General features: G+C 35.9%; 1 protein-coding gene across 1 annotated transcript; it reads left to right on the forward strand.

Annotated features, from left to right (window-relative positions):
• Positions 1-1,112: 1,112 nt before the first annotated feature.
• On the forward strand, positions 1,113-15,281 carry LOC118797948 (adhesion G protein-coupled receptor E3-like). Its single transcript, XM_036557247.1, has 9 exons — positions 1,113-1,242; positions 5,796-5,909; positions 6,289-6,470; positions 8,723-8,890; positions 9,677-9,883; positions 10,928-11,160; positions 11,317-11,377; positions 12,222-12,497; positions 15,189-15,281. The coding sequence occupies exons 1-9, from the start codon at positions 1,113-1,115 to the stop codon at positions 15,279-15,281; spliced, it is 1,464 nt and encodes a 487-aa protein (XP_036413140.1).
• The last annotated feature ends 2,768 nt before the right edge of the window (positions 15,282-18,049 follow it).

The raw sequence follows: 18,049 nt of genomic DNA on the forward strand, positions 1-18,049 counted from the left end.
TCTAAAAGTATTGCTTTATATTTAAGTAATGTCACGTCCATAGTACTAAAAAGGAGATTTTATATCCAAATGTGCAAATTGCAAGTGCAGGTACTGGTAGCTCAGTGCATTAACTCACTGCATTACATTAAATCTGTGGAAAAGGCATGCTTTCTGGTTCAAGGCTGACCTTCAGATTTTTGTAGTTTTGGGTGTCTACTCAATTATTACACTATATATAATGCAAGCTTTTAATATATTTTTATAAATAAACATTAGTTGTGAACAATATACTTATTTTCACTTACGGGACAGTTAGGTAATTTGAAACAGTATCTTTTGGAAAAATGCTAAATGATAATTGATAAATTAACATGTATTATTATATTTTTTTATGTTTCAATAGTAACAGTGCTATCTTAGATATAAGCTATAACTGCAATGAGGACTAATTTTCCTCAGGTAAACAAACTAAAAGCTGGCTATCCCAGGCCCTGCCTGATGGAACCTCCCTGCCTTCACTTCTTCACTCTATGCCTCTATTGTTCCTGTCATTCTTTTATCTCTTGTTATACTTATTAGATTTTTTCTTGCATTTCAATGGGATCTTGTAAGAATTAATCTCCTCCTGAGCTCTTTCTGTTTTTTTTTTGTTTTTTTTTCCAGTTCTGTACTGTAATATCTTGGATGATATTATGAATGCAAAAAAAAACAGAACTGCTTTATTCAACCCAGCTTTGGGAATGACTGAATAGATATTTCCCTTTTGGTAAATCTAATGCCATTATCTGTATTGCCCAGTATATGTTGCTAGTGTTCTCATAAAGAAACACTATAAAGACAAATACCAATATACAACAACGTTCTCCCTCAAATTGTTATGTTATTATGGTAAAAGGAACTTAAGTAACATTTGAGTACACAATATATTCTTTTCCAACATCAATTACATTTTTCCCAGGGACTTTTTTCACATTGTTTACTTACTTATTTATTTGTTTGTTTGTTTGTTTGTTTGTTAGACTATCTAACCTTGTTCCTCAAGTGCAGGAAATTATCCTGCCTCTTGGCCAAACAACTAAGTTTAGGATTACAAGTCTCTGTGGTGGTACATGCACTCTTTGTGGGTACCTATGATCCACATGCCCCTAAACTACAGGGGTGCTTTGGTAGCTGTCAGCATAATTGCTGGTGTAGCAGGCTTCCTACTGCCCACAGGACTTGGTAAAGGCATCGCTGGTTTCTCCCTTACAGGACTCCTCGGTAAGGGACTTGCTCCTGTTTGTGAAGCTGAGTGCTCAGCTTCTATCTGGCCATCTGGTTTCTTCTTTGCAAGGTCCCCTGCTGGGTAGTTGTCTTCCCTTTGGTTGGTAGGTGCGTCTTCTGTCTCTCTTACATGCAGCAGATGATCTATGTGGACAACACGCTTTCTTACTCCATTGAACACACAGTATGTGACAGGTCCAAAGTGCTTCTCCGCTGTAGCTTTTGTCCATTTCCCCTTCCCCTCACAAAAATGTCAGACTAGGATGGAGTTTCCCTCAGCTAGAGGTCTCAGTTTGGATGCAGACTGGTTATCGTAACACTTTTGCTTTTCCACCTTGTTCTCCATGACTCTGGGAAGATCTGGTTTCAGAAAACTAAATCTTGTTCTCAGTTGACATCTTACGAAAAGTTTGGCTGGTGGCACTAACACTATGTGGGGTACTCCTGTACGTTAGTAGGAATGCTACTAATGTACAGGAGTACATTAGCCTGTGTTGCAGCGTCCTGGTAGTCTTTTGTCCTTCTTTACTCAGGACTTGCTTTAACAAAGCTGATTTCACTGTTTGTACTGAACTTTTACGCCACTGCTGGCAGTTTTCTCACTGCTTGATAAAAGCTACAGTGCTGTATTGTTTTCTTAATGCCACTGTCGAGATTTGGCCACCACATATAGCTTCAGGCTAAGGACTTCATTCTACAAATGCCCAGGTGCCCTTGGTGTGGGTCATTCAAAATTCTTTGTAAAATAACTATGAAGCCTCAAAGACTACACCCCTGTTCTGCTGACAGTTCCTACGTTCAGCTGAAAAAGGGCTTCAGAGTTTCATCTTGTAGGTAATTTTGCCAACCCCTCAGGATAAACTCCATCACTTTGCAGAGAACTGCATCCTTTAGGGTGCTCTAGCTACATCAATTATGTGCACTGGCAACTCACCCATCAATGGGAAATAGAAGATGCTGTCCTCCTGTGCTGTTTTGTGTTTCTCTACTCTTCAGCAGTCGAGACAGAGCATCAACATCTGAATGGTCTGACTTCTAGTATTGGATCTCATAGTTATAAGCCATGAGCGTGAGTGGCCATCTCTGAATTCTTAATGCTGTCAGAGTTAGAATTGTGGACCCAGGAACTAGGATGGCCAGGAGCATTTTGTTATCAGTGATGAGTGTGAATTTACTTCTGTATAGGTATTTGTGAAATTTCTTCACTTCAAAAATTATAACCAAAGCTTCTTTTTCAATTTGACTGTACTTGCTCTTGGCATCACCCAGTGTACACAAAGCAGGTGCTATGGGCTTTTCTTCACCATCCTCCATTATGTGTGAAATGCTGTTGTTTTGAATTTTGAAATGCTACATCACAGTCTGGAGACCAGGTCCACGGAAACTCTTTTTTTGAGGAGCTGGTTCTGTCGGCTGCAGTAAGGTAGACGTCTTTCAGAAAATGTCCACAATAATTTAAAAAGTCCTAAGAATGAGCGTAGCTCAGTAACATTGGACAGTCTGAGCACATTCACAATGGCTGCAACTTTTGTCTTAGCCGGTTGAAGCCCCTCTCTGTCTGTCAAATGCCCAAGGTACTCTATTTTGTCTTGCATGAATTTGCATTTGGCTCTCTTCACCCTCACACCACACTGTTCCAACCAGCTTAGCACCTCCTCTAGCTTCTTCGGGTGCTATCCTCTCGTTTTTGCAGTAATCAGAACGTCATCCAGAAAGCAAGTTACCTGGTTGAGGCCCTGGAGTATCTGATCCATGACAATTTGGAATTTCCTGCAAATACAAGCATATTCTTAGACACCAATTCCATCGACAATGCGATAACATATGCATTCTTGAATGTAAGAGCTCGTTCTTCCAACAAGTTTCTCTGAATGGCTTCCCTTCTTAAGTCACTAACAAATTGGTCCCAGAGCACTTGCGGTTTGGGGTTGTAATGAGAGGCTAACTTTTCACAGCTGTTTGTAGGATGAGCTACTGGGCTTGTTTGGCAGTGAGATTTTCATAGCCAATATGCTTCTGCTCCAATGACAGAAAGGAACACAGAGCATTCTCTCATTTTCTACCTCATTTGCTATCATCCACTGACATTTTCTTGTCTGTCTTTATATTCCACTATTTGCTCGCTTCAGCTTCATTCTTTGTTCAGAAGAAACAAGGTTTAGAGCGCAAACAGCACTGAACTGCTATATTCAGCATAGCTTGGGGAATTGCTAAATAGAATCATCTTGGCATTTTCCTTTCTGCAATACTAATTCCACTGTCTTTATTGTCCAGGAGAGGGTGCTAGTGTTTTAATAAAGAATCTCTATAGAGCCAAATATGAATATACAACATGTACCACTCTCCTCTGCAATTTATACAAACTCCTAGTTGGGCCTCATGAACTGTTGCACTGTATTACTTTAATTACATTTAAAAAACCAAAAGCAAAATAACAGATAGTAAACCAAGCTCTGGGCAAACAAAAACTACATTTGTTGCATAAAAAAGACACTACATCCATAAATACATCATGCACATGCAAAACAGCTTGTTATAACAACAATATCATCTAACTAAGAGAACTGATAGAGAAATTGTTATTTTAAGAATGAGACTGTGAACAGAGCACCCAAACTTCACAGTGTGTTTGCCTCATTCAGTTAAAACTCCCAGATTTGATGATGTCTTTGTCAGGAACTACCCGGAAACTAAGATACTAACCGCTGCCTCCAAGCTGTCGCTCAAACTACTCAGCTGGCCACAAATTTTTGCTGAACTGAGGTTTTGGGAAACACTCTCTCATTTAACGATGGATCCTCTGACGGAACTTACCAACATAGACAACTAAGTTTTTGGGAAATGCATCCCTGGTTGGAACTAAATTTCTTTGCTATGGAGATAGTATGTGTTTGTGATATGTGGAATTACACCTCATGGGAATGTGTGGTGTGTAAAAAGAGGGGAGGGGCATTCAGAGAACATGATTGTTGAATATACAGAATCATAAACACATTTGAGGATATTTAATATAAAATCTGTCAGGTGTTTTAGGACTGGTCTCAGATCCACTGCTATTTGTTTTACCACCTCATGAAATGTTGACTAAGTGAAGATGCACAAAGATCTGAATTAGGAGGGGGCCAATAATTAGTACATTTATCTTCCGTAGATTCTTATTTTAGATATTGTTTTTTCTCTTTCAGATCAGAATTTCACTGTGTCTGCAGAATGCAAGGTTTGTTACAATTACATATAAGTTAAAATCAGCATGACATTTGATGTCTGTAGAATGATGAAGATTGGTAATGATCAGATGTATATATTCTAAACTGTAACTGACTTTTTGTTTTAGAAAAAATTCACAACAGCCTGTGCAGACAATCTGTTCAACCAAATCGAGAAAAGCATTAATCCAATGCTTCCACCAAATGTAAGTACTGTAAGACAAATGGTACTTAAAAGAAAAAAATGTCAATGAGAAAGTTTACTATATACATTTTGTTTATGTTAATGTTTAATTGTCTCTCTGGTTATTTAATCAGATTGTAAAGTTGGCACTTCAGCAAACTCTGAACAATAAAACAATGAATTCAGATCAGCGTGTAGCCTTTGGGAATCGAGTTTTGAACAGGACTGAGACATTGGTATCTACACTGGTGAACCGTCGACAGGACAACTACTCAGTTCTCAGCATCTCTGTTGAGGGTTTAGGTAAATGAGTATATAACTGAGTCATTAGAAATATAAGGTTATGTTTGCATTCAGTGCAGTTTTGAGACATTGAGATAGCATATTCAAAACAGCAAAACTCATATAAAGTACAATTAACTTTCATACCTTAACAAAGTCATTGCCTAGGATTTTTGGCCACAGTCTTTTCTATAAATCTATGTAAAAATCTCAAACAGTAATGGAAAGTTCGCTAGATTGTTTCAGCTACAGACTCTCTTGACATAACTAATGTATCTCCACAAACTTGTCAATACCATTGGTATATTATCTACCCATTTTGTGGGTAATTTCATAGTATTAAACCATTTTACTATGTCATTTTCAGAATTTGGTATTATGGGGATGGTGTACATTTACTGTACTGTTTACATGTAAACAGGACTGAGCTAAAAGAATAATTATATGTACAGAATTTTAAAACAATAGATAGAACCATACCATTTTTAGCAAAAGAATATACTCACAAAGGCCCACATTTATCAAGCATCTCAGAATAACAGCACTGTTTTAAGATCAGTTCTCATCAGGTCATAGAATTTTGTTCAGTGGTAGATAAAAAGCATATGCTGATCAGTATTATTAGTCTAAGAATTCTGATAAATATGGGCCAAAGTTTTCACCCTTGTAATATAATGATTAGGACAAAAGTCTCAAATTTTAACAGAAATCAAATTTTAGAACATTTCAACAGATATTAATCCTTTGAACATGTCAGGTTTTTTTTAAAAAAATCCTATTCTTTTTAAGAAAACAGAAATCATCTTTATCTGATTTAAATTCCTAAACACTAGTGTTGCATGGCACTTCTAATGGAGTTTTAACGTTGCATCTTTCAGAAGTTCAAGTCTTTGCAGTCGGACTAAATGCCTTCTTGAAAGAAACCCCTCAGCTCAGCATAAACAACGCTCAGATGAACATCGACCTCATCCAGATTTCAAAGAATAGCAATGGTATTGTAGCAGTGTTTGAATATTTGCACTCATCTGCTGCCAACTGGGGCTAAAGTGTTTAATCCGGGGACAGTTGTAGAGATAAATGAAAACCATGGACTGCATTAAAATGAGTCTTCTTAAACCTCCTGTTACTACAAATTAACAAAATTATATTTTCAGGGTGGTATTTCCAAAGTGCCGTTTCTTATAAATCCTGTTACTAGCACGGTAAACAAATCAGAATCAACAAAATTCTGTAGAATTGATCTAAACAATTTGCATGACTCACGCGCAACCTATGCTGTTTTATTTTTTATATCAGTGGGGAAGCCTTTACAATAAGATGCTGGCTTTTCAGTAGACACATCTGATTTTAGTGATTTTTGTTGTGCTTCAGATTCAGCAGCTGTGGCCTTCATGAGCTACACTAACTTGTCGAGTGTGCTGAAACCCAACCTGTTCAATACAACTAACAACACAGTGAAAACCATGATGTCCACTGTAATATCAGCCACACTGCCCAGAACTGCCAATCAAACGCTCACCACACCAGTGAACTTCACTGTGAAGCACACTGCAGTGAGTTTGCTCAATCTTTAATTAATCTCTCGTCAGAGCAGTTCAATATACAGTTTTTATAATATAGTGTTTTATTTCTGTGTTATCTGTTTGAATTCTGTAAAATACTGTTTACTTTTGTTTAGTTTTCAAGGAGAAATATTATTTTTAGTTTTTGTGGTAATATACTTCTATTTTATTTTCAGACTTATCAGTTTTAGTTTTAGTCCAAGCTTTTTTAGTAGATTTCTAGCCAGTTATCAGTGTTTGTGTATCCACCTTAATATTATTTTCTGTCACAAATAAAAAAATCTCATAGTTTCTAGACCTGATTACTGTTCACCACACATGGCTCTATGGATGAATTTTCAGATGTGTTTTTTCCAGTTTAAAATAAAGTACCTTGGGCAATTTAATTTTTTGTTCTTTAATAGTTTTCCAAAATGTTGGTTTATTATAAAAAGGAACGTGGTGAATGTGTATGTTTCAGATTTTTGTCTAACAGTGGAAACATAATTTATAATTCTGATGAGGCCACTCTTTCACTACTGTTATACATAGAATGTACAACAAGAATATGCAATAACTTGAGAGGCCAGAAATTTGGATTGATGGTGCAGCTGGTTATGTGACACATTACCCTCTTTTGTTCTCTCCTTACTTACATACAAACAGGAAAAGTTCAAAATCAGACAGTTTTTCTTAATATAATGCACTTTCCTTTTGAAAAGCTTTTTTGTCATTATTATTTACTATCTGATAGCATTAATTTCTGCTATGACCTCTATGAGATTTACATTGTTATCTTAGAGCCACAGCTAACAGTGGTGTATACTACTTTTCCTGAACTAAGTTTATTTGTGACTTTGTGATTTATGGCAGCTCTGGCTTAAATACTGCCAGTTCAAACTTTTGATTTATGCATGTAATGTATTTTTCATTTGTGAGTTGTTGCTTTTTTTGAGCGAATCATTTAGTAATTAATTCATCTTAACTATCAATATTAACACCTTGCAGGCAGTAAATTCAGAGATTTTGCCTTTGCTTTATCTTGTTAATTACTGCTCCTTTCTGTGTGCTACCTTTTTTTTGTAGCAATACAAAATAAGCACCACATTGCCTTCAAACTACTATCTAAGCTATGGGTAGTTTGATGTCTCTGGTTAAAGCTTCGTTTAGAATTTAAAAGCATATGCTGTTTTTATTAACTGGCAATGCTTTCAAGCAACAATGGATAAAAGTAGCATGTGCTTTTGGTTGGGGTCTACCTTCAACATATGAAACCATACTTCTCCCTCACTTTTTAGCATTTATAGAGACTGGGATCACTTCAGAGAACACATCAACATCACTGGTCCTCTCCACTGCCTTACTTTTCTCCCACATCCCTTGTGGATTTTAGGTCAAGTCAGGCTGGGGGGACAGAATTGCGAAGTACTTATGTTTGGTCAATCTCTCCTCTCCTTGTACCTCAGCTCCACATCTCTTCACTTGAACTGTCTTTACACAAAAACACTTTACATCATTGTGATCTATTGTCCTTTACTCTCGACAGGACAGTACACTGATTATCTATAGGCAACTCTGCTGAAGAACTTGATTTCCTCTTCAGCTCATTTCCTGAAGACTCTTCTTGTAGACCTAAATCTTCTGAAAGACTCCACATCTTCTCAAATCTATGTGTACCACAATTGTTGGTACCTCTTCATTAAATACTTTGTGCAGCCTCCTTTTCTCAAAGATAATGGCTTGACTCTTCTCCAGTAATGCTTAATGAGTCTGGAGAACAATTGGCAAGGGATCTGAGACCTTTCCTCCATTCATAATCTCTCCATATCCTTTGGATTCTGAGCTCTGCACTGTGGACTCTCCTTTTCAGCTCATCCCACAGGTTGTAACTGGATGGCCATTGCAAAACCTTGGTTCTTTGAACTATTTTTGGGTGATTTTGAGGCGTGCTTTGCATCATTGTCCTGCTGGAAGATCCAACTACAGCCTAGTTAAGCTTTCTGGCTGAGGCAATTAGGTTTTGATTTTAATTCTGCTGGCACGTGTCTGTGATACCACGTATCTGAATTATTTGTCCAGAGCCTTTGGAAGAAAAATACCCCCACAACATTACAGATTCACCAGCATACTTTACAGTGGTTACACCCAATCCACCTCTAGCGTGACAAGATTAAATTTGGTGGTGATGAGATACTATACATAACAGTGATGTAAACACTTAAACATCAACTAAAATATTAAAATCTCTCCTCCTTTTTTTCTAGGAAATTGACCCTAGTGGTACACTTTCCTGTGTGTACTGGGATGCCACTCAATGGGTTGTATATGGATGTGACCTTCTCCAGACCAACAGCAGTCACTCTGTTTGCTCCTGTGATCACCTGTCAACCTTCGCTCTCATCATGCAGACCAACCCACCCTCATATGATGAGGTAAGATCAAAGATGTAACAAAATGATGCCAAAAGAGGTGTGCTTTTGTCTGGCCTCGTACAAAGAAAGAGGAGTAGCTACATAGGGAACCATCTAAAAGGCAAGAATGCTGAAAATAAAATAAAAATTACTTGAAAAAAAGATGTGAAACAAATACATTTCTTTATTTATTATTGTATATGTATAATTATCATTATGTTTTTACTGAAAAGAGCAAGGTATAATGTCAGCTTTCCAAATTCGGTCATATTCAAAATATACTGTATATTCGGTATGTTCAAAATTGTTTCCAAAATGTATTTATTGCATATTTTGCTTGCAATTAATTAAGAGAATGTTCATCACTCAAGAGTACAGCACAGAAGCAAGCACAGAAAAAGACATTTTCTGTGGATTTTTTCCTTAATTAAATTAATTTTGCAGAATTTACTTTTCTATAACAACATAAGGTTCACGCTGAAAATGTTTCTTACATATTTCCTTATTTTCTATGAATCTCTTAAAATAAAACAGGTTCCACTTTAAAATAAGTAAATAACTTTATAATGATTTATAAATAGTTTCAAATTCATACATTGCTATGTTATAGTACGGCTTCTTTTTGGCAGTTATAAGTAGTTCATTAACTAAGGCTAATGCGTTTTACAGTAAGACTTCATATGTTGGGTATTAGTAACTAATTAACAAATGGCCACAGACCTCTTGAGATGCCAAGAAACATCAAACAAACAGGAAAACCTAACATCAGCAAATGCTGAATTGAAAACCTTGAAGGTTCTTTTCCAGAGTGATCCAGTCATGGAGCAGATCATCATGGTGGCAGTGGCAGTGGGGCTGGTGTTCCTCAGCTTGGCTCTACTGACATTTGCTGTTTATCGACGGAACCCAAGGGTGACCAACACAGCTCAGATCAACCTGTGCATAAGCTTGTTACTGGCCCACCTTCTATTTCTGCTGACACAGAAATTCATGCATTACATAGAACCTCAACTGGTGAGTAAATTTACTTTTTTTGGGAGGGGGACTCTCTAAAATACTCCCAATCTACTCATTGCCAATTCCAACTCACTAGCAAGGATATCCCAATCTCATCTGTTTTCTTTGAGACAAGTGAAGCCAGTCACTGCATGATTTTGAGCTGCTGCTCATGCAGCATTATTAAAGAGCTTAACGGCTTCGATGAAATCACTAACAGCCCAAGTACTGTGTCGAAGTAGATGTTGCATTGTACTTGAGTTACTTTTTCTTACACAAGTGAGGCTCAACCTTGCTAGTTGGCCCTAACAGCACAACACACATATTTTGTATAGTGGGTGTGAAATGTTTTCGAGTGGGAATGCAGGCAAAGATGGATAAGTGGAGGATAAAACTGCAAAAAAACACAAAGTGAACTGCACTGGAGAATACTTAACCATTTCAAGTTTTAAACTCAGCGTGCTAGAAAAAAGATTGCTAACCAGAGTGTATAAAACTGCAATTGTAAAAAGCACAATGCAAATTTCAATTGAATTGAATGAAATGTAAGGTGACTTGCAAACAAAAATGGTACAACAAATTGCATCTGTGGCATTGAAAAAACAAATCTTAGAAAGTGTTTTGCTGCACAGGTACCATTTGTGGCAACAGATTTTAATGGTAAGCTTTCGTTTATGTTCATGATTATTGGTAGGCTTACCATCCTGCTGCCTCTCAATTTGATTCCAGCTGTTTTGTCATCATAAGATAGCCGTACACTGAACAATAGAGTGAGACAGAGAAAGAGAGAGAGAGAAAGAGAGAGACCCAGAGAGCAGCACTGTGAATGACAGAGATAGAGGAAACACCCAGAGACCAGTAACACTGAATGATAGAGAAGAAACACTCAGAGAGCATCACACTAAATGATAAAGAAAGATGAAACACAGAGTTGCAGAAAACAAAAATCTAAGTAGTATGTTTGATTCTGGTGCTCTGACTCCCCTTTTCTTGAACAACTCTCTTTCTCTCTCTCTCTCTCTCTCTCTCTCTCTCTCTCTCTCTCTCTCTCTCTCTCTCCAGCTGCTGTGTGCAGTGCTGGCAGGTGTTCTGCACTTCCTCTTTCTCTCCGCTTTTGTGTGGATGTTCATTGAAGCTGTGCTGCTCTTCATCGCTGTGAAGAATCTCACAACGATCAGATCAAAGGTGAAGGAGAGTCTTCAGGGGAAGTGGCTGGTTGTGATTGGATACGTTGCACCTCTGGCTGTGGTGGGCATATCTGCTGTGGTTGTTCCTGATGGATATGGCAGTGAAAGGTGAGTATGGAGAGTGGGTGGAGTTTCATCATAAAAGGGTGGAGTTTAGTTAATGGCAAAATGCACAGGAATATCATGATTTGTTCAAAAACACAGTAAATATTTCTGAGGGCATATTTATTGTGTGTGTGTGTGTGTGTGTGTGTGTGTGTGTAGGTGCTGGCTTAAGAAAGACTTTTTGTGGAGTTTTCTGGGGCCTGTTAGTTTCATTCTGGCTGTAAGTACTACACACTGGAAACAAAGCACTAAACACACTGATGTACAGAGTGAGGAAACACTGAGAGAGCAGCACAGTGAATGATAGACAGGGAAGAAAAAACAAGAGAACAGCACGATGCACGAAAGACAAAGAAGAAAAACCAAAAGAGCAGCACACTGAATGATAGAGAAGAAAAGAGAACAGCAGACTGAAACATAGACACAGCACAGTGAGCAATAGAAGGAGAGCAAACACCCAGAGAACAGCACACTGAATGGCAGAGGCATAACTTACCAGCCCTAATCTAGTAGTCTAGTTTACTAGATGCTATCTTAGAAAGAACAACACAAGTTAGGTTACAGCTGACTATGACTCTTAGACAACTGAAAGCTAGTTAGTAGTTTCTTAAAACTTAAATGATATCAAAAATATGTCATGACTGGCTCAACATCATGACAAATAAAAGGGAAGCACACAGTGAATAAATGAAATAATGATTTGAATATGAAATAAACTTAAGGTTCTGGTGCAAAAATCTCAAGGACAAAAACTGTAGGCCAAAATAACTCCAAAATAAATGAATAAACTGAAGCATAATGCCCAAAAGAACAAAAGAGAACTGGCCCAACAAACTGCCCGGGACACAAACAACAAAACAAAAGAGGAGCTCCCCCACAAGCACACCACACAGGTGTAAGTAGTGTTCTTGATGAGGCCTTCAGGCCCACCCACTACAACTCCACCTGTAACGGCACAGGCCTGTAATGACACAGGCCTGTAATGACACAGGCCTGTAATGACACAGGCCCGTCACAAATATAAAATTAAATAAATAAATAAATAGATTTTTTTTTCTTTCCAGGCAAACACAGTTCTCTTCATCAGCATCTTGATCATCATATTCTCAACTCTGAAAAACATGAAAGGTGAAATTTTGAGAATCAAACGGTCAGAAAGTGACCAGCGACTCTTTAGAAGTGTGGCCTTGAAAGCCATGATCCAGTTTATCATCCTTGGTTGCTCCTGGATTCTGGGTTTCTTCGCAGACAGCAGTAAGGCGTTGGAGATCGTCTTCATCTTGCTCAACTCCCAGCAAGGCACCTTCATCTTCCTGGTCCATTGTGTCCTCAATCAAGAGGTCAGTCCTCACCTGTTCTACTTTAAAACTGTGGCAGACCGACCCAACATTCCCCAACAAACACCAGCATTCTAATGACTACATTTGTCTTTACAATGTCCAGAAAAAGAACTAAAGAACTAAGCAAACTAGATGTGAACCAATGTGAAAGAGAGAGGAACATTCCAGAGCAATGTGACTGAGGGGGGAGCATTCTGGAACAGTGTGAAAGGGAGAGAACATTCTAGAACAATGTAAATGGGGAGGTAACATTCTAGAAATGTGTGAATGGTTGAGAGCATTCTAGAACTGTGAATTGGGGAGAACATTTTAGAAAAGAGTGAATGTAGAAAAACATGCTAGAACACTGTGAAGGGGGTGGACATTCTAAAAAAGCATCATTGGTGAAGAACATTGTAAAACAGTGTAAATATGGAGACTATTCTAGAACATTATGAATGGGGGGAGAACATTCTAGACCAGTGTGAATAGAGGAGAATATTCTAGAGTAAACTTACAATCACACAGGCATGACTGTGCACACATATTTGTATTTATTGGTGTTTGTTGGGTTGGTGTGGTCTGATCTTAGAACTATAATCAAGCCATACCTTAGTCTGTAGCATGAATAAGGTAACATTTTACATTGTAGAAGTAAGATCTTAAATTTTAGGGATTCTTATGGCAATATATTTCCTTCAAAACGCAAATACAATAAAGAGTTTTTATTAATGTATGTTTTTCCTATGTCTTTGTTGGTTTAGCTAATCAATACTTCATTAAGTTAAATCAAGAGAGCTGCTAATAGTATTTAACAAATCTATGACACAGCTGGGGACATTGAGGAGAAATCTGGAACCAAATGTTGTTCTTCTAACTAGCTTAAAAAATATCAACTCTTTAAATAAGACATTCTTGTTTAAGTATTCATGTAATTAATATATAATTAATAATTGCATTATTATTTCTAATAATTCACTTTAAATACTTCCCTAAGTTCTGCAAATTATTGAGCATGAATTCATCACTAAATTGTCATTGTTCTAGATGGTGTTGGATGAATATATTGCATCAGAGCTAATAAGACTAATAAGTCTACTAAAATTAATACTTCAAATACGATTTCTGTCTAGAGTTTTTTTTTAAAAAAAGGTTAAAAAATCAATGTTTCAATAAGTATTAAATTATTTTTAGCTTGCATATGTAAACTTCTGAAGTCACCTGATGCTACTATAAGATTACACTAATGAATTGTGAATTTAGGTGATTAGATCATGCTCACTTAATTCTAGTTAAGTCTTAATATGTTTAATGTGCATTATTACAATTAATAATGCCAATTGTTTGTGATTTTCACACTAGTAACCTTCAGAGACAGCATTGGTTCATGTTATGAGTGGTTTTATTAGATCTTAGTGCAACTTTTATAGTGTTGACCAGAAGATTTTAATCCAGTGTCTTTTAATGCTGGGTCGGCCTCTCAGGCACAGTTTTAGAATGGGTTTAAATCATATTTAGGTAATAGACAGTTCATTGTTTTCAATTGGAAATCATTCATCAAAAAGATTTGGCATTTCTTTTGGAGTCCCTCAGGATTCAGTTTTAAGGCGTTTGCTTTTATCTTTGTACATGCTACCTCTAGGTGATGTCATTAGGAAACATAATAGAAATTTTCATAGCAATGCTGACAACACCGAGTTATACATTTCTATTCCATCTGAAGATCAACACTCTTTAGACAGACTAATCAGCTGTGTGTCAGATATCTTTTGGTAGATGCAACATTTTCTACAATTAAATCACAAAAAAATCAAAATACGGATCATTGGTACAGAAACTCAAAATGATTTATGACAAACTTGATTCTTTAGCGTCATATACCAAACCTGAAATTCGAAACCTGGGTGTGATCTTAGACTCTGAGCTCTGTTTTATCCTGTATGTAAACGCAGTCATTAAAGAAGCTTTTTATCATTTGAGAAATGTCACTGAAGTTCGGCCTTTTCTATCTCAGAGTGACGCAGAGAAACTTGTTCATGCATTCGTTACAAGCAGCGTTGATTAATGCTCTTTTTACTGGGCTTCCTAAGAAAACAATACATGCAAACAACTCACACAAAATGCGGCATCATGCATCCTAACAACAACTGAACAGAGAGATCACATCACTCCCATTAAAAAAAAAAAAAAATGCACTGGCTATCTGTATTGTTCAGGATAGATTTTAAAGATCTGCTACTAGTTTTTAAGGCTCTAAATAATCTAGCACCAGCTTACATCACAGAGTGTCTGCCTGCTTATGGTCCAATTGTGATCTTAGATCTGCAAATACTGACCTTCTACAAATACCTTCTGTAAAATACAGAAAACATGGAGAGACTCATTCAGTTATTCTGCTTCTAAACTGCGGAACTCAATTTCCATATTTTATTAGACAGTGAAGCTCAGTGCTCACTTTTAAAAGCATCTAAAACGTATCTCTTTAACTTAGCATCTAATTAAAACTCTATGTCTCATGGTATTATTATTATTATATTATTATTTTTATTATTATTATTATTATTAAGAGTGCAATTATGTACACAGGTCACAAAGAATAAAGCAAAGTATCTAATTTGTGCTTTATTGAACAAAGAAGAATAAAGCCCCACTTAGGGTGCCTTAAAGTGTATAACCATTCTTAAACTCATTCCTTTCTCCTTCTACTTCCAGGTGAGGCAGCTGTATATGAAGTGGTGGCGAGGTCTCCATGCTGCCCAATCACTGAGTATTCATGATACCACAACAGCAACATCAGAGCTCTAGATTTTTACTTTTATTGAGCATCATATCGTTTCAGAGTTCAATGTTTAAAGCTTTGTTTAAACATTCTTGTCTTGGAGTTTACATCTTGGGTGTGAGGGTGTTTTCTGTGGTGACCATTGTGGGATAGGAAAGTAAAACTGCTTTTTTGCTTACATTATACACAATATAGTACAGATATCCTGATTTATATTACTAATAATTGTTTTATAAAGTTGTTCTCACCATTCTAGCTATTCTGACAATAGAAGCATGAATTTTTTTTTAACATTTTTTAATCTTTTCTTTATATTGTTAAGTGTATTTAGTAACACTTTCTATGAATGTCACATTTGTAAGCATCTATAAACACATTTATAACGTTATAATGTATTCATAAGGCATTATAAACGTGGTTATAAATATTTATAAAAATGAATTACACTGAATTACACTTTATAGCCATGCTTATTATGCATTATGAATTATTAATATAATGCATTATAAATAGTGTTAATAACATGTTATAATGCCAGTGCTAAAGAAGTCAGTCCCAGCTTGGAGAGCGTAAAGACAAATACCAAGCTAACGGTGGTGTACATTAACTTTCCCACATTGGGTAAAACACTGATGGCAGCTCTAGTTTAAACTCTGACATTTGAAGCCTGTAATGTGCTTTACTGTGTATGTTTTAGTGTTTCAGTAAATCCTTCAGTAAATTACCCTGGAGGAGGCTTTAGTACAGTATGCTTCACTTTACTTAGAGCAGGCAAATACAACTTATGAGCTATTATAACTTGTTATGATCAGTACTTATAATGTATTATGTTAACAATTCATAATGCATAATAAACATGGCTATAATGTATAATGCATTTTTATAAATATTTATAGCTATGATTATAATGTCTTATGAATGCATTATAACATGTTATGAATGTGTTTATAGATGCTTACAAAGGTGACATTCATAGAAAGTGTTACCGTGTATTTTTTGTAGTGTAACTTGTGTTTCATTGCAAGTACGTTTCTTCTTATATGTGGAAATCAATTTCAAATTCCTCTGCTGTTGTGTGGGTTTTCACAGGTTTATTCACAAATAGTGATCTGTTGTAAATTTGAATTACTCTGATTTATATAACAGTCAATATGTACCACTTGGCAGATTTACATCAGTCTGCACTTAAACCTAAACGTGCCCAAAAGAGTTCTTTAGAGCGACGCCATGGAAAAACAACATCTGGAAAACTTCTGAAATTGCATTGCTCCAAAAAGGCCCTCATTACTCATTTATTGTCTTTAAAAACAGAAGATAAAATTATACTTTCATGCAAATATTTATGTTTGTTTTAGATATAGGATATATAACATATTTAGATATAAGATATAATAATGCTACAGTAATAAAGTTTGTTTGATTTGTGAACCTATAAATATTAAACAAAGCTATGCTCAAGATCTCTTACATTTAATCATTTATACATCATAACCTGACATGTAATAGAAACTGATTGCCAATTTCTTGCTTCTTTAAGTGTATTTCACTGTACATCAGATGACATATTGAACATTGTGAATTGTTCATTAGAGCCTGGTGTGGTATTGAGTTTGTGAACTAATTAACAGATGGAAACATTTAATTGGCCTTTGTTATGGAGTTATTTCTTAACTGATTTATTATTTTTAAAACATAGAACCTTTTTATTGTCTGATTAATCACACAAAATCAACATTTTATGTGGAGTCCTGCAAGGTACTATTTAAATGCTCCTGCTTGGTACCATTATATAAACACAGCATATGATATCATTCTTACACAATAAGCTAGCTGTATATATGTATATATGTGTATATATATATATATATATATATATATATATATATATATATATATATATATGTTGCCATCTATTTAGACATTAATGGCTGTGTGTTGAGTTATTTTCAGGGGACAGTAAATCTATACTGCTATACAAGCTTTACACTGACTACTTTAAGTTATATCCAAGTTTCATTTCTATAGTGTTGTCCCATGAAAAAATATAATAAAATATTTGCAGAAATGTGAGGGGTGTATTCACTTTTGTGAGATACTGTGTATACATATATATATATATATATATATATATATATATATATATATATATATATATATATATTTACTGCGTATAAATATATATATACACAGTATCTCACAAAAGTGAATATATATATATATATATATATATATATATATATATATATATATACAGTTCAATAATACAAGTCTTAGCTACAGGTAGTGAGTGCAAAGGCAGACAAATCTCAATCTCATTTAGTTTTACTGTCTTTCACGCAGAAAACAGGTCAGACAACTGAAGCTTCTTATAGACGTTGATCTGAAATTTCGAATTTCATTACAAGTTACATTACAAGTTTCACTAAAGCAGCATTTTACATTTAAAAAACACTTCAAAAGTCAGAAAATTTATTGTCTCTGTCTGACACTGAAAAGCTGATCCATGTGCAACCAAGGTAGTTTTCTGCAAAACATATAATGCTACAGAATATTTCATTTGAAAACAAGAAACATGCCTGTCCCATTCAGAGACAAAAAAGCCAAACAACCAGCTTCCACCTAAACAAACAGACAGATGTTCCTCAGTTGGTTTGAAGTGAGGTTTCTAGTGCACCACTACAGTTTAATGCCTCGTCTGGGGGCATCTCAACAATGGATATTAATATTAATATTAATATTGTCTTAATACTGACTTCGAAACCATTCCCTTTGTGGGAACACTCACCCTATTAGC

Source organism: Colossoma macropomum, unplaced genomic scaffold (genome assembly GCF_904425465.1).
Source record: "Colossoma macropomum unplaced genomic scaffold, Colossoma_macropomum, whole genome shotgun sequence".
Lineage (NCBI taxonomy): Eukaryota > Metazoa > Chordata > Actinopteri > Characiformes > Serrasalmidae > Colossoma > Colossoma macropomum.

Bases quoted from the DNA above. Each gene is read 5' to 3' on its own strand.
- LOC118797948 (XM_036557247.1), top strand. From the start codon at position 1,113: ATGATCCACATGCCCCTAAACTACAGGGGTGCTTTGGTAGCTGTCAGC. The intron at 9,884-10,927 runs GTGAGTAAATTT...CTCTCTCTCCAG, and splicing joins ATTACATAGAACCTCAACTG to CTGCTGTGTGCAGTGCTGGC. The intron at 11,378-12,221 runs GTAAGTACTACA...TTTTCTTTCCAG, and splicing joins CTGTTAGTTTCATTCTGGCT to GCAAACACAGTTCTCTTCAT.